The 23,106-nt window shown below is 43.7% G+C and overlaps 2 protein-coding genes across 7 annotated transcripts in view; one reads left to right on the forward strand and one right to left on the reverse strand.

Annotated features, from left to right (window-relative positions):
* LOC129172664 (solute carrier family 12 member 7-like) overlaps positions 1 to 20,874 on the reverse strand; it is a 52,192-nt gene extending 31,318 nt beyond the window's left edge. The window contains exons 1-6 of one of the 2 annotated variants that reach the window (XM_054762635.1): positions 20,696 to 20,874; positions 16,499 to 16,697; positions 15,956 to 16,120; positions 5,727 to 5,812; positions 5,008 to 5,133; positions 82 to 228 (exon numbers count right to left, since the gene is read on the reverse strand). In XM_054762635.1, the coding sequence (XP_054618610.1) occupies positions 82 to 228; positions 5,008 to 5,133; positions 5,727 to 5,812; positions 15,956 to 16,103 (507 nt within the window). In that variant the 5' untranslated portion in view covers positions 16,104 to 16,120; positions 16,499 to 16,697; positions 20,696 to 20,874. The remainder of the gene's footprint in view (positions 1 to 81; positions 229 to 5,007; positions 5,134 to 5,726; positions 5,813 to 15,955; positions 16,121 to 16,498; positions 16,698 to 20,695) is intronic. The other variant, XM_054762626.1, reaches the window with a different exon arrangement.
* Positions 20,370 to 23,106, forward strand: part of myo9b (myosin IXb) — a 41,085-nt gene continuing 38,348 nt past the window's right edge. For 4 of the 5 annotated variants that reach the window (XM_054762339.1, XM_054762360.1, XM_054762377.1 and 1 more), the window contains exons 1-2: positions 20,520 to 20,848; positions 21,812 to 22,565. In XM_054762339.1, the coding sequence (XP_054618314.1) occupies positions 21,813 to 22,565 (753 nt within the window). In that variant the 5' untranslated portion in view covers positions 20,520 to 20,848; position 21,812. The other variant, XM_054762350.1, reaches the window with a different exon arrangement.

Raw genomic sequence — 23,106 nt, forward strand, 5'->3', positions numbered from 1 at the left:
GGGGGCAAATTCAGTCAAACGACCCCTCTCATCCTTCCATCTCTGCACGCGTGCTGTTTGATGAGGCGGTGAATTACTCACGCAAGCGCAGCAAACGGACACAATGGCGAACGACCCCAGGATCCCCGCCGTTCCCACAATCCAGGTGAGGCGCAGGAAAAGGATGACGCCCAGGATGTTCTGCATGCAGGGCAGGTACACGCCGATGAACGTTCCCATTTGGGGGACCTGAGGAAGCAAGAAAACACCATTTTGTGGGTGACTACGCTCTATTATTAGCCCTAAAATATGCATGTTTAAGCAAATTGTACATCACCCAAATTAAGCAATCAAGCAGAAAAATGGCTAAATGAGCTAAAATCCAAACACAAGCCATGAAGTAAGGAGCAGGTTTAAATACGACAGGCCACAACGAGCTAAAACTCAACTCTGAACTCCCCCACATCACTTCCTGCCCACCACCGATTCTGCTCCCCGACAAGGTAAACTGTCTTAAATGGCTTATTTCCTCTAATTATGTCTTCTATATTGGGTAATAGGAGTGTAAGGACGACTATAGGGGTGTTATTTCATGTCTAGAGGGCTCTAATCATGTTTGCCACAGAAAAAGCATTTAATTTACCATAAGCCAGTAATGCTTTATAACAGTGCTGTCAAAAGATTTAAAAAAAAAGATTAATTAAGTATGATTTGTGACTAATTGATCTATTTTTTTAATCTCACCTAAAAAATTGCTGAGAAAAGTCCTCCCTTTGAGGTATATTTGTTTAAATTCATTAGATTATTGTGGCAGATCAAAACATTGATATAGTAACAAACAAAACATCACTCACAACTGGATGCCTTGCGTCGACATGGTAGGCTAAACTTGAGCTTCTTCGGTGGTGAGCAAACTCCTTACAAAGACGACGTATCACTCTACCTTTATCGGTGGCGCCGTCGGAGCGTTTTTCAAACGTAAATTCCCCATTCATTGGGCCGACAACTCTCACATGCACCTCCAATTTTCACGCCTCCTCACCGCTGCTCACCTTGCCCTCCCAACTACAATCGGAGCCTATTAGCTGATGCTAAACAAGCCCAAACACGACAGCCAATCAATGTCCACTTCAGGGAGTGACTGACTATAGTTTTCCACCCCCAACACGCGCACAAGGAGACGGATTTTAAAAAAAGGCCACTCACAATAATCGCATATAAACAGTAAAATTAAAGATTAAAAACTTAGATTAATGTGGTTAAAAAAATAAGGCTCTAAATATGACTGAAATTAATTAATCGCATTTAATGCTTGAATTTGACTCCCCTACTTTATGAATACGTGGTAATAACGTACCAGTGTTCCTACAAAGTCCACCATAGTGACGTGCTGACTGGGTCATCTTACATCATCATTGGTTAGTGGTGAACACGTAGACATTATATACTTATATATAAAGTGACGTTTCTGGAGGTAAAGTTAATCCACAGGTGTCAAAGTCAAGGCCCGGGGGCGGCATTCGGCCCGCCATATCATTTTATGTGGTCTGCAAAAGCCTGGAAATAATGCACATTAAAAAACACTTTTTTTGTATTTTTTATTATTTGCATTAATTATTTTATTTTCAATTGTTTTATAGAAAAAAATATTTTAAAAAATAATGATAATCATTTAAAACCAACTCCAAAAGGCACCTTTCTTTCTTGCTAAATGTAATTGTTCTGTCAATTTTGAAGCAGAGTTTCTCATTTAATAATGATAACATGAGGCAATTCAACATTCACAGTTAAAGGCAGCCATCCATCCATTTTCTAAGCCGCTTGTCCCAGGCTGGAGGCTATCCCAGCTGACTTTGGGCGACAGGCGGGGCACACCCTGGACTGGTAGCCAGCCAATCGTAGGGCACATATAGACAAACAACCACACTCACATTCATACTGTACTTATGGACAATTTAGAGTGGGGGTGGGCAAACTGTGGCCCGAGGGCCACATCAGGCCCGCCAAGAGTCAGGTACAATCTGTAGCTTGTACAAAAAAGCGTTCCAAACAACACAACACGTCGCACAAAGTAACCTACCTACTGCACTGTGTGGGCATACAAAGAAATATCCATGCCAAAAAACACCCGCAAGGCATGCTGGGTAAGCTTGTGGTACTCTTTCTCCCAACGTTACATGTCGAGGAGGTGGTCAGAGAAGTAAACAGGGCGGAGTTGAGATACTCTTGATATCTAATGTTTTATTGTTCATAGTTGATATCATTGTTGCAGCTGGCCTACCCAGCATGCCTTGCGGGCATTTGGAAGCAACAGTTTTATGTTAGGTGTTACGTTTTGCGCTCAGGTGTTGATTTTACAGCATCTGATGCTTTAACTTGCTGTGGATGTGTTGCGTTTTCGCTTGGTTGTTTTCGCGCCGTGAGCAAGCATGTCGTTCTGTTTGATGCCACCTATGTACGGATGGCCCCGCCGCCAAATTTTTGAACCCAATACGGCCAGCGAGTCAAAAAGTTTGCCCACCCCCGATTTAGAGTCTCCTGTCGACCTAACATGCATGTGTTTGGAACGTTGGAGGAAAGAAGAGCCACACACGCACACGCACAGGACAACATGAACGCCACACTCCTGACTGTGTGGCCAACATGCTAACCACTAGGCCACCGTGTGTCAATAATAAGACATTTTGATGGCCGTATCAATTGGTTTTTCGCCATTCACTCGTGGTCAAATGGGGGATCCACTCTATTCAGTTAATGACCAGTGAAAATATTTGTGAAGCCAAAAATAGAAACGGCCCAATATTAAAGGAGCAGTAGGAATTTATGGAACGTATCTGAATTAGGCTGAAAATACGAGTATTGAGGCACATTATTGTGAGAAAGCACTCATTCAACAACTACAAATGCACTTCAATTCAAATTTGGCGAATAGTGCTTAGCGCGCCTCCAATTCGAGACATCTCAGTTTCGAATCTCCATTGGCACGTGTCCGTGTGCACTGCGGCCTCCTCCACATCCCCACAAACATGCACCTACAGTATGTAGGTTACCTCTAGGTGTTGTCTATATGCGCGCTGTGAACCGCGGCCCTCATGGAAATGGATGACACGGTGTCATTTAAGGCAGACACTACCACGGCCCCGCCATCGCTACTCCTCCGACCGAGCCAAACTGTACATACCATTTTTCGAGTGGTAATAATAAAGTTGTTGTGCACTTTCTCCATGGCCTTCAGTTGTCTGTGCTGCAAGGGCCTCGACGTAGACCTCCAAATCTCCCACATCTCCTGTTTTGTGGCTGATCTCCCCCTTTACGTCCTTAGGTCCCTTTGCGTTGCGTGTCCTGCGCTGGAGTTTGAAACCCAAGACCTTGAGACGCTCAAAGAAAGCACACTGCTATCTTTCAGGAGGCGGGATTTAGCAAGACGGCATCAATGCCCCCTAAACAAAGCCGCATTTCAGAGGACTCCGGTCTTTCTCACAGCCACTCCAGACCATTTGCACAGAGGCAGTGTCAAGAAATGCGACTGAAATGCAAAACTCTTTTCATAACCTTCAGTGCCTTACAAAACAGTGACAACAGTGAGGTCAGTTTCTGTATTTGTGCTTTAGACTGAAAACACTTGGGTTTGGCATCACAACACAAAGATCAGCTTTTCTTTCCAGGTGTGGGAAAACTTGTTGACTCACATTGGGTTCAAAGATTTGGCAGAGGGGCCGTCCATGCATAGATGTCATCAAACAGAACGGCATGCTCGCTCACGGTGCAAACAAACGAAAACACGACACATCCACAGCAAGTTAACGCATCACACACTGTAAATTCGCTACTTTGATGAACAACAACTGAGCGCTAAACACAACACTTAACTTACAACTGTTACTTCCAAACGCCCGCAAGGCATGCTGGGCAGTCCAGCTGCAACAATAATATCAACTATGAACAATAAAACATTAGACATCAAGAGTATGTTAACTCCTCCTTGTTTACTTCTCTGACCACCTCCTCGACATATTTTGCAATCAAGCAAAAATGCGACAAACACGTCAAAATGTTGGGAGAAAAACTACGGCGAGCTACACAGCATGCCTTGCGGCGGGAATATATGGGTGTTATTTTGGCATGGGTATTGCGCGTAGATACTTGTCTGTATTCCCACGTGGTGCAGTAGGTAGGTTACTTTGTGCGTCGTGTGTTGACGTGTTGTGTTGTGTTGTTTGGAACGCTTTTTTGTATAAGCTACGGAGTGCATCTGACTACTTTGGCGACTCAAGCGAGCCACAACAGCACAGCAAGTCATGTTGCCGGCTGCACTTTCCATGTTAAAGGTTTAAGAAAAGGAATTTGGAAATACCTCGTGGGCCGGATTAAGAAGCTTGGCAGGACACAGTTTGCCCACCCCTGACTTAGAAGATAGCACCTTTTGTTAGAACCCACCCATTTTGTTGCCCAGGTGCGTCCTATTACCTTGCTTATTCAATCAATAAATAGCAATGAGTAGGATAGGGTAGGTTTTGCCTGTGTATACTGCATTTAGAGGTGAAAACAACATGAAAACCAGAGAGCTGTCTAAGGCTGAAAATTGTGACTCTGAGAAAAAGATGGAAAATCAGTCAGAACCATGACACAATCATTGGTTGTTGCCAGCACAATCATTTGGAATGTCCTGAAGAAGAAATAAGCCGCTGGTACAAAAAGTAACAGACATGAAACAGGGAGCGCAACGAATATATCAGCAGGAGATGACAGAAACATTGTCAGAGCCAAAAACAACCGATAGCGACATCAGCAGCAACCTGCAGAGGGCAGGCGTGAAGGTATCACTCGCTGCTCTTCTTAGAAGACATCATGGACAAAAGTACAAGGCTACACAAGAAGATGCAAACCACTTGGTAGATAACTACAACACTCATAAAACCTCCACAAAACCTTTGTCTCAGACTTTTTTGTGATGCAGCTCGTTACGTAGAACTTAAAAAATCAGAATGAAAAAAGAAAAAAAGAATTAGATGGCATGAAAGTACCTACCATGACAGCAACCTTTCTGAGCCCATCTTCAGCCTCCTCGTGTTCTCGAACACCCTGGGTCAGGTTAGTGTAGTTGGCTAGCTTGTTTAGAAGCGACGACACCATGGGGGTACTATCCATCTCCTCCTGCAGAGAGACAGGCAACACGATGGATATGAGAAACTTCTTAGGGCGTTGATTGGATGGCAGCTGGACTTGTTCAGGTTGTCTTAGAAGACGTTTCATCAGTTCTTGCTCAAAGACTAGGTGGGACGCACACCAGTCAGACTATCTGGTTCGCCTGGTGTGGGTCAGCCTGCTCGGATGAGAGGCGAAAAGGCAACCTGAACTGCCCGTTTGCCATCCAATCAATGCCCTGAGAAGACAACTGCTCAGGTTGCCTGAGACGCCGTTCGCCTCTCATCCGAGCATGCTTCACCAGTTCATCCTCAGTTCATGCTCAAAGACAAGGTGGGACGTACGCCAGTGCTTGGACGAAAGGAGAAACGACGGACTGGTGCGTGCCCCACCTAGTCTTTGAGCAAGAACTGATGAAGCCCGCTCGGATGAGAGGCGAAACATGGTCTAAGACCACCGGAACAGTTTGGGTCGATACAATGCTCTTACAATACAATGACTTGGATGAATGAAAATATTCACAGGGTTTTCATAAACTGTTTTTCTCATTTGGTCGTGTCCAACCAAAGCAGCAGATTGTCTTCGTGTCGGTTGAGTCTTACCTCAAACAGGGCCATGGTCTTGCCATTGGACGGTTGCACATCATCGTCCAAAATGAACGGCCGGGACTCCCTCTGACTGTCATCTCCTGGTGGGAATCACAAGCGAAACCCTCGTGTCACACATCTGCATGTCACTGACCTGTCAATCAAACTTTTTACTACCCCATTAACCGCCACCAGACCCTCCCGGATGTCCTGGTGTGGTGATCGCGCCAATTCAACCTCACAACTTTGTCCAATCCATGCAATCAGCCCGCACATTTTGGCCAATCATTGTCATTTTCCCCAGTCGAATCTGTCCCTGATCAGACGCGCACATCAACTGTCTAACCAATCAAATGTGTCCCTGCGTGACCCACCCGCGTCCTCACTGCTGTGTTAAAAAAGAATTACAACAAATAATCACAATTCCAACGTTCTCAACGAAAGCCGAACGACAACCACTTTTCAAGCACGGAAAATGGTGCCTATTTCGCACATTTTTGTGAGCCATATTGGTAAGATTAGTGACCAAAAGGACAAGATGGCGCGTACAAGCGGACAAAGTGAGTTTTGTCCTCAGGGTGGCTGGGCTCTCCCTCAGAGACAAGGTGAGAAGCACCGTCATCCGGGAGAAACTCAGGCTAGAATCGTTGCTCCTCCGCACTGAGAGGAGCCAGATGAGGTGACTGGGGTATCTGGTCAGGATGCCTCCCGGACGCCTCAGGGAACATCCCAGCAGTAGGGCGCCTCGGGGAAGACCCAAGACACATTGGAGAGACTCAGCTGGCCTGGGAAGGCCTCAGGATTTACCGGAAGGAGCTGGACGAAGCACAAATGTCCGTATTATAATTACACAGGTGGAAAATCTAAATTTACTGAAACGTTGACTTTGTCCCGAAATTTTGTAGCACCTAAAAAAAACACGGCAATTCCAAACACAATTTTTAGCAAAAACGCCTGCAAAATCAGGCATTTTCACCTGCAAGCAGGAAGGAAGCCTCGCAAGCCCGCCGTCAATGTTCACAAATGAAGAGTTTAATCTGCAAATAGAGCACATTTCGTGCGATTTGTAGAAACCCTGACTTGGGATTAGTAAAGTCTTGTTGTAAATTGTGTACTGAAACACCGGCATTTGGATTGGAAATATTCTGGTGTGAATCCAAAGAGACAAGCAACGTATAAAATATTTTGATGGCCTTAAAGTACTAACGAAGCGTCAAATCCCATTTGCCGGCTGTCATCCCCTCAGGACATAATTGTATGGTATTTGGGGATATAATGAAGCCGTGACAACTTTGCATCAGGGCAGTGCTTCTCAAATACAGTCAAACTTGTCTATAGCGGCCACTAGAGGGAGTCTGCAAACGTGGCCGCTATAGACAGGTGGCCTATATAGACAGGTTGGCGTCCAGTTTGAATGTTGACCAGTAGAGGGCACTGCGGACTGCGGATAAAAGTTGTACAGCACTACTAGGCTTGTTATTATCATGGTTCATGGTTCATGGTTTTAATTCATCCTGAACATGCATATGAGTCAAACAGTAGCACATCACATAGTACAATTCACAATTTTGCATGTCCAAAAAGGAGTAGGAAGAAGCAAAGCTTATTTAATCCTACCCCTCATCAGTTTCACATCAGTTGCAATACATTTATTCACCTCTTGTTCTTCCAAGTGTACTTTGTAGGTCTACATGACAATGTAGTGCAATCATAGCCAAGGTTTTTACTTACTAAAAGGAAGCTAGAGGCTTAATAATAACTGATAGAATATATCCACCACCCACAGAACAAAGCTGTGCTAGTAATGTCTTACGCTTGTTTTTAATATTTTACTTTTTATACGGCAGAGTGTCATTACAGCTTTAGTTCATCAGGAAGTGACGGGAAGTGACGGTGGGCGTCCCGAGCAGGAGAGCTAGGCTCAGTGCTAGCTGTGAGTTTGGAGAGAGTTGGGAAGTGTGTTTATGTTGGCGTGGATGTAAAGTCCTGCAGTGTTCTCCGCTGTTAATAAAGCCATTAAAGTGCATCGGCGACGTGAGTCTCTCCTTCCCCACAACAAGCGGCATTACAGTATTGACCAGTGCACACCAGGAAATAAACGGTGTCATTTCTTACAGGCATTGGCTGGACAGCTATGTAGTGGGGCTTGTTTAACCTTTGCCTTGTGGGCAAGCAGGAAGGAGAGACGATGCTGAGAGATGTGTGTGTGTTCTGAGCTGCTGTCTGGTGGCCGCGTTCAATAAATAAAGTTGGCAGAAGCAACAGGAGAAGTTTCCTTCTTTGCTTCGGAGCTGAATAACACTGACAAGTTAACAGACTAGTAGCGAACGGAAAAGAAGACGGCTTTGTTTGTGTCGAATACAGAAGATGAGGACTTTGATGGATTTGTGGATGAGGATTGATGAAAAATAATGTGAGTACATTCTAAAATACTTCAATTAAGTACAACCGAACTCAGTTTTGCTCCCGCTGCCGCATGCATGCTAGCGTATGTTTTTTTTTTATTGTAGCGTCGCTGGGAGCACGTCCTGTTCCCAGCTTACTTTGCGGTAATGTTTTGGTGCAAATGCTCTTAAAGTTACATGTTTGACCAGGAAATAGCAAGCTCAAAAGAAGACGGCTTTTTTATGTGGAACAACTGACAGTTTGTGTGGATCTTGTGAATGATTGTGACTGAGCTAGGACTCAGTAATTAAAGTCTACACACGACGGCTTCATTGATTGAAAAACAAAACTTTTTCGTGCATGAAGCTTCTACTTGAGTCGGTAATTTGGCTGCTATATGTGGTCAGATATTGACCAAGGGAGACAAAATGGGTGGCCGCTGGCCGCGTTAGACAGGTGACTGCTATACACAGGGTCTATAACATGTAAATTTGCTGCGGGGGATTTTTCAGTGGCTGCTATAGGCAGGTGGCCGTTCTATAAAGGTGGCCGCTAAGACAGGTTTGACTGTAGTGGGCGGGCCCATCTGGTGGGCATGGGGGGGTGGACTACAGTCGTCGCACGTAATATCGCAGTTCCATCATCGCCCCCTCGCTGTATCACGTTTTTTCATAAATGAATGAATAAATGATGGCTGTTTGGTGGTAGACTGTGGTCTATTATTAGTCCCAACATCCAAAAATACAAGTGATATGTGGCATTGTGGTCACTGGGCGGACATTAGCTTACATGAAGTCACGAAGTCAGCCCTAGAATGTCCCACATCATGGAGTGAAACAAAGGTTCTCCTCCCATTCTGTGTGGAAGTGTTTTTTTGCTTCTTACGTTTAGAAGAAATACATTTGAGATTAAATGGTTAGCTCGCTAGCCAGCTCCCTGCAGCATGTGTTGCAGACAATGAATAGTAGGCGCGTAAAGATGACTATGGGGTGTTATTTCATGTCTACAGGGCTCTAATCATGTTAAAAACCAAATCATATAGAGGTTTTCTGTGCTCTAACTCCAAAAATATTCGCTATTAATTCCTACATCGCAGAAATTAATTTAACGCGGTCGGGTCTGGAACCAATGAACCACTCTAAACGTGCGACTCAGGTTCTTCAAGGTTGGAAGCTCTGTTAGTGTCTTTATTGGTACTTCAACAATGCCGGTGCCAGCAACTCATACAGTGGTTTGTACAGATGCATAAATACTACAGGGAGAGTCAACAGTATTTCAAATCAGGGGGGTGTGACTGAAGGTAAATGAGAACCACTGGGGGTAATGAACCACCAGGAGGGGTTTAAAGCAGACCAGAGATAATGCTACGTGTTGCTCACATAGTTATGCCGTTTTTGGAGACATGTCTTTCTGTCTCGGGGCACCGCACGTTAATCCCCACGTTGTCATTCAGACGTCCCGGTGGGCATGACTGCTGGCAGTGGTTACTGCATACTTCACCATCACACTGGAGCGCACTGTTGTCTCCTGATCTGCATTGCCTTGCAGAAAGCAACATTGGGTCGCAGACGAGCGCTGTTTTGAGAAGGTTTGAAAGCAGTTCATAGAACAAAGTGTGACTGGAACCGCTTGATGGAATCCCTATCCGACCTGAGTCCAATCCTCTGTTCTTGGCATTTTCCTACAAAATCGAAATCCCATGCATGGTCTGTAATGACTGAAACGCCTTTGTTTCCATCCTCAATAGTGGATCATGTTTATTCCCCAAATATAACTGACTGAAGTACAAGGATTCCAGTGGGTAATGACAAAAGGGCACTTGTTGAGCTGTCTGACCTGATTCTAATGGGACTAGACTACACTGGAGTAGTATTCACCCTATTAAAAGACTGCCATTCATCATCAGCATTCGCTAATTATCGTAGCATAATTCTTCTGTGTTCAGTACAAAGTCAAGCGGCCCAAATTTAAGGGGAAAATATGCCGCAAAAGCCACACACAAACTCTTGATTTGATCAAGATCGGTGATCATTTGGGTTTATAGTTCAAGGCCTTACGTATTTATATCACGTATCAACGATGACCGGACACTAGGGAGGCTATGATCGACCGGCCACCGGTCAGTGTCGGACGATCAATGCCTTTCAAAACCAGTGACCTGTGGCCTCCGGTCTGTGTGCAGCGTAAGGTCCCCTTCCAGGGAAAACCCCGATGTGTGAGCGTGATGTAAAGTTTGCGTCGTCCAACGCATGCCACTAAAAATGATCTTGCGGGGAGAGCACGTTAGAAAGCTTCCACACGGCCACTTTAAACCTTGGCGGAGTATGGTGGGTTTTCCAGGCTGCCAACAGGGAATGAAGAAGGCGGCCGGAGTAGCAACAGTTAAGGCAGCAAACATCGGGCAACACTCGCTCGTATGCGCGTGACAGACAGTCAGTCAGCTAACCAAATTACCTAAATCCTTGAAATAAGTGAATTCATCGGACCAGCCTTTCACAGTAGTGGAAGACACGTTCCGCCCTCTGCTCTCTCACTTGGAGCACCGCAATGTGCTTCCTGGACGGAAAGATTTCACAGACATCCTGCATTGCCCGAGCTTCATCAGACAGTGTAGCTCCTTAACTCCTTCAATCCCAGACATTTTCCAAAAGACAACCCCTTCAGCAGCGGCCATTTTAGACCATCTGGACTGATCTTTCAAGGCACACAGAATTTTGTGTTCTATGCTTTTATAAACATGGAAACTATCAAAACAAACATTACACTCCCGTCTTTCATCAGAAAAAAAACGTTGTTTCGAGCTTTTTCCGTTGTTTAGTAATCAGCAGTAGACCATAGGTACGTTTCAGGAAAATATCAGTTCCCAACTGAAACAGGGAAAAAAAACAGCTTTTTGTGAAAAGATACATTTCAAGCATAACCATCACTTTGACACAATTATTTTTTGCTTTTGTGACAGCTCAAATATCTAAACAACTATACCACACAAACAACACAAAAAGGGGTGTCTTATATCAAAACAACAATTTATTTACAAATATAACACCATCAACTATATACTATTTTCATGCGTGCATGTGTGTGCACCCATGCATGCAGGCAGCCACGTGTGTGCATGTGCATGCATTCAAATTTCCCTACAACTCCTCCACGCTCTCTCACTTCCTCCTTCCTGTCATGTGTGTTTTTCCGTCCACGTGATCCCTCTTATCAAAGCCACTTCTGCCACCTTGTGGCCGCTTTTATGCCTTAAATCAGGGGTCACCAACACAGTGCCTGCGGGCACCAGGTAGCCCCCCACGACCACATGAGGTGCCCGCAAGCCTGCTTTTCATTCAGGTTTTCAGTTAATAATGTGAGAACACTAGAAAGAAAAAGTATTCTGAAACATAAAATGTGAGTTGTGAATAACAACAAGCATATTTGATCTGTTTGGGTGAAAATCATTTCTACAAAAATGAGTAGCTCGTGGCCATTTTTATTTTCTAAAAGTAGCTCTCGCAAGAAAAAAACCTTGGTGACCCCTGCCTTAAATATTGCTCTGAAGTGAAATGCATTGGTGGGGAGTTGCATCTTCACCTGGTTTTGGGGAAAAAAGCGTAAAGGACGTATAAATACTTTGTTGGGATTGGGCGTTCGGGTTTATAAATTGATATTTGCTATTTGGTATTGAGCCAGTTGAAGAAGGCATCTCATCCCCAGCAGGTTATTTCTCATTATAAACACTGTACATTTAAAATTGTACAGTTAATCTACGAGTGAAATCGGGATAACAATCGGCAGCATTAAACCCTGCCTGGAGCGTCCCTACCAGTCACAGAAGATACGTGGTTATTGCCATTTGGTTTGGTTTGAAAATAACAGGAGCAATTAAATCTGGTATATTTGAGGTGCGTCAGAAAAGTGCCAGGATCGGTGCCACAACAGATATGCAAACTACAAACTTCAAGTTTTCCCCTTCAAAGTACGTACTGCAAAAACTACATCTCAAGAAAGTAAAAGAAAAAAAAGTCCCATTTAAAGCAACAATTTCTTATTTTTTTTCCTAAAAAGAAAAATATCATGTCTAGAAATTTTCCCTTGAGAAAAATAATCTTATATGAAGAAAGTATAGCTAGCCATTTCTTAAGAAGATATTTTTTTGCCAGAAATGTGTATTTTTTAACAACAAGCTAAAAACTTAATTTAGATTATTCTTCAGCAACAGATGAATATATATTTGCCTTAAATTAAGAGCAAATGCTTAACCTAACTTTCTAAATTTAAGAACGGACTGTCCAAATATGGAAAATATATCTAAAGTCTTGCTGCTTTCAAAACAACACTGCCATTTTTATTGGAGAAAAATAATCTTATATTAAGAAAGTATAGCTAGCCAATTCTTAGGAAAATATTTTTTGCCAGTAATTATTTTTTTTTCCTAATTAGATAAAATCCTTATTTTGATTATTCCTCAACAACAGATTAAGAATATTCGTCTTAACTTCACTTACTTCCTAACTTTAAGAATGGAATCACACACGGAAAATAAATGTAAAGATTTGCTTATTTCGGAGCAATGTGAAGGCTGCACAGCAAATTTCATAGAGCGTACCAAGATTTATTCCATTAAATCTAGTCATAACATGTGTCAAATGTTTCAACTTGATTCAAGAAAAAATGACTCTGTTTTTACAGAGTTTATAAATGTAAAAACTACTGAATTTACACGCAATTCATGCCAAAAGAGACAATAGGTTTTCCTAAATGGAGTGAATTTTATTTACAATCGCACTTTTTTCATGCTTGTTGAAAAGCTCGGGCCGGTGAAGAAGTAACCAACATAACTAACATGCCGACAAGAAGAGATGTTGGTTAGTACGTTGGCCCCGCAATCCTGGTCGGAACACCTCTGTGCGGGACCTGCACGCTCACCCGTGTACTCTGGCTTCCTTCCACATTCCAACAGTGCCTGTATGCGTACCGTAGGTTCATTGGAGACTTGTGTCCACGTGTATGAACGGTTGTCTATAGAAATATAAGCATAATACTCCGGCATCTAGAATATGTGAAAACATTTTGCTTAAATCTGGCCTCACAAAAGCACATTTTATCCCAAAGTAGGACTCCTATGAGAACATCTGGCTTCCTTCTTACCTTGTAAGAAGAACATTTGACCTAAATCTAGCTGTGTGATTAAGAACAGCGTGCTTATTTTAGCAGTTATTATATTCTTAAAAGTCACAGGAAAATATTCTAGTTATAAGAATTGGAGCCAACCAATTTTGCTTTACCCCACTGGCAGAATTTTTGGCTTGAAATAAGAAAAATTGTCTCATTTTAATTCTTTCAAGTTGGCCGTTTTTGCAGTGCCGTCGTCCCTCGCAATATCGTGGTTCGATTATCGTTCCCTCGCTCTAGCGCAGTTTTTCCAAACTTCATGAATAAATAAATGGAAGACAAAAGGTATGTGTAGTATTCTGGCCACTAGGCGTCAGTACTGTTCCATTATTGAGACATGACATCAGATCAGCATCACACTGCATGTAGTCAGCCATAGAATGTCATGAAGTTCTCCTCCTATTTCGTGTGGAAGTGGTAAGTCTTTGGCTTTTTTGTCCTTCTTCCCCACGTCTTTCTATTTTCTGAAGATATAAAAGAAAAAGATGTTTTCTCAAGATATAAAAACAGATAAAAGAAACAGTTCGTTGCTGCACGCAATGGGACACACCTATTCTGCCTAAAAAGGCCACTATTAAAGATCCAACAAGGTTTGATGGTTTTCCATCCATGCTGTGAGCATGTAGTAACAGCTACATTCATGAGAACATGGAATACTTGCAGTATTTTGAGCATTTAAAGCCTTAGCGGAACTTCTTTCCTGGGTGCATTGGTTTCACATAGCAACATTGGAAGGAACGCTACACTTGGCGGACTTCGCTGGTCCTCCAACACACTATAGTTGTGTGCTTCACAGTCACTCCGGCCCCATCGCGTGCAACGAGGTGAACACAAGTTCATCTATGACGGCAAGAAGTGTGGATGATGTGGACGCGGCTTGAAGAAAGGCCTTCCCGGACATGCTAGCCTTTAGCACTAGCCTGACAACCAGCCTGTATGGACCGGTCTCACATGTAAGAAATGTTCACACCCTGAAACTTAACACCGGTCAAACGACGCGGTGATGGAAAATGCTGGTAAGTTGTTGTTTCAACATACTCATGGCATCTTGTCTAATCAGCATTATGGGTGTGAGTGCACTCCGTGTTCTCTGAAATGCATCATCAGGTCATGAGGGCTTCAGATGAGCAGTGCACCTGTTATCGCACATCCGTCAGCCTTGTTTGGAACGTTCCCACTGTGTTTTCTCACATTCATGATTGAGCCGGGCCTTCCAGCTAGTCACATATTGACTCATCGTATTACGAGAGTCAATGAATTTGACTGCTAAGGTGGATGATTACATACCCAAGCTCATCAGGATGTGATCAGGCTTTTACAACAAAGTATCAGAACTTTTCCTGGCTGCATGTACACTACTAGGGCAAACATTTAAGACCAGTTGAAAAATTGCAAGAACTTACATTTGGCACTGTTTGATCTTAAGGAGGTTCTAAGTAGAGCTTCAAAATGCAAAAGTGGAACAAAAAAAGTCAAGCGGTAGACCCAAAAAAACGTCACCGGAGGATCCCATTAGCTGTCCAGTCAAGACGCGGGACCGTCCTCGGCCCAAATGAAGGTTGTTGCTGGTGCCGAGTGCAGTCCAATAACCATCAGACGGCATCTGCCAGAGAAGGCTTTAAAAAATTTTTAAAAAAGCTCGGCAAAAAAATGTTTGGAATTTGCAGGAGAGCACCAAACATGGGACATTGAAAGGTGGAAGAACGTTTTGGCTTCCAACGACAAGGAGATCCCACCTGAGAAGTTTTCCATCGTCATGATCCTTCAATGGAACAATGGAACTTCAGGTTGTGCAGGGGCGTCAAACGGCAGTTTGCAGGGGGCATCCTTCACAACTGAAGGCCCTCGTCTGTGTGCTAATGAGTGGCTTTTTCAACAGGACAACGCTGCACTTCACAAAAGACTTCTTCCTCACTCTTTTGGACCATCCTGCGTGTTCCCCTCATCTAAACCCAATGGAGAACATTTGGGGATGGATTTACAAAAATGGACATGAGCTCCAGACAGTGGATGCCCTCCGTGAAGCCATCCTCACCACCTGGAGCAACATTCCCACTAGCCTCCTGGAAACACTTACCAAGCATGGCCAAACCCATTTTTGAATGGCACAACTACTCTTTACTTGCTACTTTTTTTAATACATTTTTCTTCTATTTTAGGAGGGTTTTGTGTTATTTTGTGCTACGATCTTAAAGCTGATGAACAGCCTATTTCACTTTAATGCCTCTTTGCAATACATTTCTTCTTTTTGCATTTTGTACATGTACATTCTTGACATTTGTCAACTGTGCTTAACATTTTGATGGGGATTTCATGTGTTCTGTGCACAGTGTTAGTGACTTAGGGATAATTTCGGAGTAAATTTCGATTTAGGTACACACCAGTCTAGGAACAGAACTTGAACTTGTTGTATTGTGTTGTGGATTCTTGCTCTTCAGCACAAACAACACGCATCTTTCTTGTAAATGAGATGCCCAGCGGGTTCTACCGAGCTGAGCAGCCAGGCAGTGGAAAAGGCCCCACCGCGCCTGCCGCCACATGTGGGTGCTTCTTTGTTCCCGTGCGCTTTTACGCTTGTTTAAAAGCATTTTGTTCCGTGTCCCCGCCGCATGCCGGGAAAGCCTCCGGCACACTCGTGACAACGAACTTGATGACATTTGCAAGTCCAAAGGCTTCTTTTCAGCATATTCCGCTCCTACCTGACTGGGATCCGTCTGAGTTAACGTCTCTATCGTCATCCCTGAAAATGTTGTTGAGGCTGACAGGTTTGCCGCCCCCAGCTGCAGCCGCGCTGTCGCCGTCGCCCTCGGCATCTTTCACTGGCACCACAGTGAAGTTGGTGGGCATCCCGACCCCCGAGTGGCCTGAGGACGGTATGGAGAAGGTTCAAGAAACCTGACACAAGGTTCACTCCTACAGCAAACCACACATGATCCGGCACGCTTCTTGTGCGTGTTTTGTCTTTCTGCACGTGAGGAAGGCCCCAGAGTAGTCCCGTGTTGCTTTCCCTCCCCCGCCCCCACTGCTGCAACAGCATTGCCCCATGTGACCTTCTGTTTAACATATGGACACAAGTGAGTGCAAAGGAGAGAATCCTGCGGCCCCTCCCCCTCTCTGTCATACTTCTCTCCCTCTCACCTTGGCTGGAATGTCAAAAGGTAGAGAAACAACCCACACGAAAAACTCAAAAGTCACCACAAAGTGAATCAGAAGACGACGCCGAGAGTCAAAGGAGCACTCACATGAAAGGAGTCAACTGTGGGTCTCTTCTGTCTTTGCTTTTCTTTCCACTTGTCTTCAGGCTGGGAGTGTCTGCCTCGCGTTTCCGACGAGTCAACAAAATGGGTGTTACCTTTCCCACAGTGCATTGTGGGTAGGGCTGAGGTGTTGAACTTCAGGGTAGAGTGAGAACACACGCTGGCATTCATGCAGAAAAGTAGACTAGCAAGAAGCAGACATACAATGATTACTTTTCAATGTGGCACTGATGGTCTTGGCATGTCCTTGTGTAGGAATTTATCTAAAGCGATGATTGTGGCGGGAATAAAAATAAACACTGATCTCATGATAGCCACACAAACGGCGTGTTCTGTCATTATTTCCATCCATTGCTTCCTGTAAAAGGGATCATTGTTGTTATGCAACGTCCGAGGCGTGCGTAACTCCTCCATGTGACGCGTCCCGCTGCGTGTGCTCGGTGTACGCAGCCAAAATTAAATAGAGTGTTCCCTCGTTAATTGCGCGTACAGCTAAAGGTTTGGACATTTGTTTGGACAAATTTAGTTGTAATTTAGTTTAGTTGTATCAGGCATTAAAAAGAGCGAGAAAATGAAGATATAGCTGATCATTTTTTCCACGACTGTATGTTTTGATGCTGTGAAAGCCCTCATTCGACGCTTGATACCCTTTTCTCAGACTGGCATGAGCATTTCCTCACATTTCTCTCTTGTTCAAACACTCTCAAAGTTCAAACTTTCGCTTGAATCCATCAATTAACGATCAACCTACAAGGTTGGACACATAAGAAATTAACAGCGACTCGTGTGTTTTTCACAGCTCCTCTGGCCGTGGATCCTTGTCCTGGGGCCGCTCCACTGCAGCATTTTTGCATCCTTGTTAAACGTATTGTTGCTGTCGTCCTTTCCTCCTCCTTTATGTACCAAACCGAAGATTCATTTATTCCGTAATGGCGCCCTACAGCCGCGTAACTTCTCCCTTCCTTCAGCATTTCCAGAAGTCCAACGTTTTGTGCGATGGTTATCGTCTTCCTCTGCCTTTTGGGTGCGGAATGTTTCGGCGACATTGTGGGTTTTCTCGGGGAGAAAACGTGCAGACATACAGAGCTCAGAGTCACCCTGCTGGCTGTTTGCTAGCGATCGAAAGCAACAGCAGACACGGCACCGAGGAGACGGATTGACAATGGTCTACAGTCCCTTGGCCAATCAGGACACAGAATACAATGAGCGTTCATACGCTGTAAAAAAACAAACAAACAAACAAAAAGTACTAAAATTAACCCTTTTTCAGGGTACCGGGGGCCCTCTTTAAATTCAATTGATAAAGTGCCCCCCTCTATGTCATTGCCACAATGTAATTGTTTTTTCACACCTAGCACATCAGATACTTTAAACAACTCCCCACCTATTTGTTGTTTTTAATTTTGCAAATGTTTTTATGACATTTTTGTCATATGAACCCATGTTTTTAATAGGAAAAAATCCCAAATCATTTCTAAAAATGAGGTGCAAAGTGTATGAATAAATGTATTCATATTTGGGGTGAGGTTAGGTTACTTGATTGACAATAACGTTGATTTTGATGTACAGTCAAACTTGTCTATAGCGGCCACTAGAGGGAGTCTGCAAAAGTGGCCGCTATAGACAGGTGGCCTCTATAGACAGGTTGGTGTCCAGTTTGAATGTTGACCAGTAGAGGAAAAAAAAGAAAAAAAAGGGAAAAAAATAATAATCATCATGTTGACCAGTAGAGGGCACTGCGGACTGCTGATAAAAGTTGTACAGCACTACTAGGCTTGTTATTATCATGGTTCATGGTTTTAATTCATCCTGAACATGCATGAGTCAAACAGTAGCACATCACATCGTACAATTCACAATTTTGCATGTCCAAAAAGGAGTAGGAAGAAGAAAAGCTTATTTAATCCTACCCCTCATCAGTTTCACATCAGTTGCAATACAATCTTGTTTTTCCAAGTGTACTTTGTAGGTCTACATGACAATGTAGTGCAATCATAGCCAAGGTTTTTACTTACTAAAAGGAAGCTAGAGGCTTAATAATAACTGATAGAATATATCCACCACCCACAGAACAAAGCTGTGCTAGTAATGTCTTACGCTTGTTTTTAATATTTTACTTTTTATACGGCAGAGCGTCATTACAGCTTTAGTTCATCAGGAAGTGACGGCAAGTGACGGTGGGCGTCCCGAGCAGCTACAGCCCCCCCCCTTTTTTTTTTTTTTTTAATTTTTTTTACTCCTGTCCTGTCCAGCCTTTAAAGCAGATAGAATTGTAGATCTAAATGCTGTCAAGTGCTCAACAGATTTACTCTGCCAGGGAGAAGTGTGATATACACTTCCCCTGTTATACAGAATTTAATTGATTTTAATGCTTGTTATAAAGCAAATTTGGAGCGACCAGACCGGAGCAGGAGGGGACAGAGAAGAAGAGAAAAGGAAACAGGTGGGGGTGCGGGGATGAGAGGGGGACAAAAAAAAAAAGAGAGACAAGAGACAAGGACAACAGCAGCAACAACAACAATTGTGACAACAAGAACAGAACAACAGAAACATACAGAACTACATCAGCAAATAAATGTCTGTGACAACTATAAAGACGAACAAGGACTAAAGGACAAAACAATATCAACAACCACAATGACAATGCTGTCAATGACAATCACACATAATAGTAGTCATGAAATGATGAACTATGATAGTGATCACAATGACAATACTGCATTGAAACAGTCACACATAATTGTAGTAATGAAAATGATTATCCATGATAGTGAACAGAATGACAATTACTGTACTGTAATGCACATCAGCCCCCCTTTTCAAAAAAGCTAGATCCGCCCCTGACTGGGGTGGCCGGAGAGTGACCAAGGGTGGCCACCCCGTAGCTCTGCTACTGCATGGGCAATGGTGTAATACAGTAATATCATGTGATTATATTCATATTTATATTCATAACTGACGTGGCATACATTTTTGTTAAATACTATAATGATGAAAAATAAATAAATCATGGCCAAGTTTCTTACAACTAGCCTTAAAGGAAATGTGCACATTTTTTGTCTATCATCCACAATCCTTGACAGGAACACACGTCGTTCTCTTTCCTGTGCATTCTAAAGATATAAAAACAGATTAAAAAAAGAGGCAGGTAATTAGTGCACATAATGGGACACACCTATTACGCCTAGAAAGGCCGCTATTAAAATGCCTCCAAAAAGCTCCAACAAGGTTTGATGGTTTTCCATCCATGCTGTGAGCATGTAGCAACAGGTACATTCATGATAACATAATACTTTTAGTATTTTGGGAACTTCCTTCCTGGATGCATTGATTTCACATAGCAACATAGACGCTACACCTAGCGTCAAAAACAAAAACACACTCCAATATGTAGTGTTACCTTTCACTAGTGGCCTGAGGCATTGTGAATGAGTGTGTGGTGAAGCTAGTCGCTAGCCAGCTAGTAGCTAGTCGGTGTGGTGTGGCGAGGTGTCACTATGCCAGTAACGTAGTTCTTGGGCGTAACAATGTTAATAAGAATAAACATGCCGCTGTAGCTTGGTTAATATGCAGGTCAAATTATGCAAATGGAGCATTGGTGGCGCTTTTTGAAGATTTTTTGGGAAGGATTTATACGTGCATTCTTAGCTGTCTCTTTTTAGCTGTTTTTATAGCTTAAGAATGCACAGAAAAGAGAAAGATATGTGTGTTCATGTCTCACATAAGGATTGTGGATGAAAAGTGGCCAAAGCCTTGTTACTCTACCTGCCATTAGAGGGCGCCCACGCCCCGCAAGCTTACCTGTAATGCCACGCCAGAGCCTTGTTGAAACTAGCCAAACTCACCTGGGCTCTGTAAAAGCCACCCACCGTTCTTATTAAACATGTTCAGTCGTATTTTGTACAAGTTCTTCCCCACACAGTGCCATATTAAGCTAATTTGATGCACATTTGGTGACTGCTTCCCAGTGCGTGAAGACGGACGCCTGTCATTGGAGAGGTGGGGGTTAACATCTAGGAAGTAACTTTGCAACTTTTCTCTCCGTCGGACGACGTGGAGGACAAGACACAATCCTCCTTGTCAAACATACTTTGCATTTTTCAGCAGCATCATCGTCGCCGAAGTGCTACTGAAATGTGTCTTCGTCATTAGAAAGTGGTTTGGGCTTGTTTCTCGACTTACCTTCGCCGGAAAACGCAGGTCAAGGTGGTTGTTGTGGGGGGGTTTTCCCCACCTGAAGTCGTGTGATTGTGATTTTTTTTTTGTTGCCGATTGTGCTTCCTTGAAAGAAACTCCTCGCCGTTCTCGAGTTGAAATGAGGGTTTTTTCTTAAAGGTGAGCTCCACTTGACTTGATCTTTTTAAGCACTCCCGTATGAGTTCCCTAGCTGATTTGCTAAGTAAGGGTGTGCTTGCTTTGAAGGGTTAATTGTTGCTGAGGTATGCCCGGTAAATGGAAAGACAATATACATTCTGAAATACGGTATTGCACCCCAGAAGGTGGTGAACGTATTTAAACGCGCAACCTGCGTACTATCTGCTTTAATTAAATATACCCTTGATCCTTAGGGAGTAACAGCAAATATCCTTTTACATTGTAAGTACACTACTGTACTTGTTGTGAGATGTCCTAAGCAGAATATCAGAATAAAAGACTGAATTATTGACACGAATTTTTCATTAAAATTTAATGAAAAAAAAGCTATGTACATAATTTTTTAAGTATATATATTTTTAGGCTAAATTTACTATTATTTGGCGTATCCTTTTGTTGATTAATTGGAAACATTCTTGCTCAGTTCCTTTTTTATTTTTTTGGCATTTAAAAAAATATATATAAATGTATGTTTTAAAAGGTAGACGTCTGTGTGGCTGCAGCTCAACTTCCTGTGGCTAAATACGTATCCGAGCAATAGACAGATGAAAACAAAGTAATTGGTCGATAAATTGTCATAAGTAGCCATCAATTAATTGTTATTTTTGTATGATTTTTTTAAATATGAATGTGTAAACATTATTGAAATATGTTGGTCAGAATAATGTTGCATACAGGAGTTTGCATGCGATAGAACCAATGTTGTTCTTCTGGGTGTCAACAGCGTCAAGTAGTGCACGAAATTTTGCTTCAATTGCTGCAAAATACAGTTAATCAGCAGTCAATTTGACATGTTTCCTGCCCCCCGACCCTCCCATTGATTTATATAAGGAGGCAGCAGCTCTTAAATGAAGTCCAGGTGTTGCTTTTATTAGATTGTTATGTCCAGTTGGATCTCGCTGAGGTTTTCTTCCCTTCTATCAGGATGAGCACTTCCGATGGAGAGGCCCGTGTCGTGCAGATCTCCCACAGGCTGCCCCAGGCGGCGCCTGCCTACTGCCCACTTCAGATCAGCGCGGGGGACACTGCCGGGGCAGTCATCTCCAACGCAGTGGTCACTCTGGGGCTGGATGGTGACAGGGCGTACAGCCTGCTGGAGGTGAGGAAGAGCGGCTGCGAGGAGAAGCTGAAGCTGGAGGCTGGCGACTTCCCTCTGGAGCGTGTCCTGCTGTGGCCCAAAGAAGCCCAGAAGTGGCACCCTGAGAGCCGGGGATACTACTTCATCCTGGAGGAGGCCACGAATGGAGGTGGCCGAGTGGAAACCAGTGAAGAGGCCTATGCTGATCTGTGCAACCTCTCCACTGTGACCGAGGACTCCATCTTGGAGGCTTTACGCCAACGCTTCCAGAAGCACAAAATCTACACGTACGCCCGCAACATCCTCCTGGCGCTGAACCCCAACAAGTTCCTGCCCTTGTACTACAACCCCAAGTATGTCAAGATGTACGAGAATCAGCCACTGGGCAAGCTCAGCCCGCACATATTCGCCATGGCCGACCTGGCCTACAGAGCCATGCTGAACCGGAAGGCTGACCAGTGCATCGTCATGTCCGGCCAAAGCGGATCCGGGAAGACGGAAAGCGGCGGCTATCTCGTCCACTGCCTGACGGCGCTCAGCCAGCAGACGTACTCCAGCGGCATGGAGCGCACCGTCCTGGGAGCCAGCCCCGTGCTTGAGGTAGGAGGTCATGTGATGCTGGCTGCCTTGTCTCTATGGCAAGTCAACACTTTATGCGGTTTTTAAATGAGACTATTATTAAAGGAGGAAAAACATCCAAAGCTACATGGCCCTGTGTGGAAAAAGTGATGGCCCCCTAAAGCTAATAAGTGGTTGGGCCCCCTTAGCAGCAACAACTGCAATCAAGCGTTTGCCATAACTTGCAATGAGTCTCATCTTTGTAGAATTGTTGTCATTCAGCCACATTGGAGGCTTTTCCAGCATGAAGCGCCTTTTGAAGGTCATTCCACAGCATCTCAATAGGATTCAGGTCAGGACTTGGACTAGACCACTCCAAAGTCTTCATCCATTCAGAGGTGGACTTGCTGGTGTGTTTTGGATCATTGTGCTGCTGCACAACCCAAGTTGCTGTCAGCTTGAGGTCACCAACATTCTCCTTCAGCAGAATTCATGCTTCCATTTATCACAGCAAGTCTTCCAGGTCCTGAAGACCATCACACTACCACCACCATATTTTACTCTTGCTATGATGTTCTTTTTC

This window comes from Dunckerocampus dactyliophorus, chromosome 2 (genome assembly GCF_027744805.1).
Source record: "Dunckerocampus dactyliophorus isolate RoL2022-P2 chromosome 2, RoL_Ddac_1.1, whole genome shotgun sequence".
Lineage (NCBI taxonomy): Eukaryota > Metazoa > Chordata > Actinopteri > Syngnathiformes > Syngnathidae > Dunckerocampus > Dunckerocampus dactyliophorus.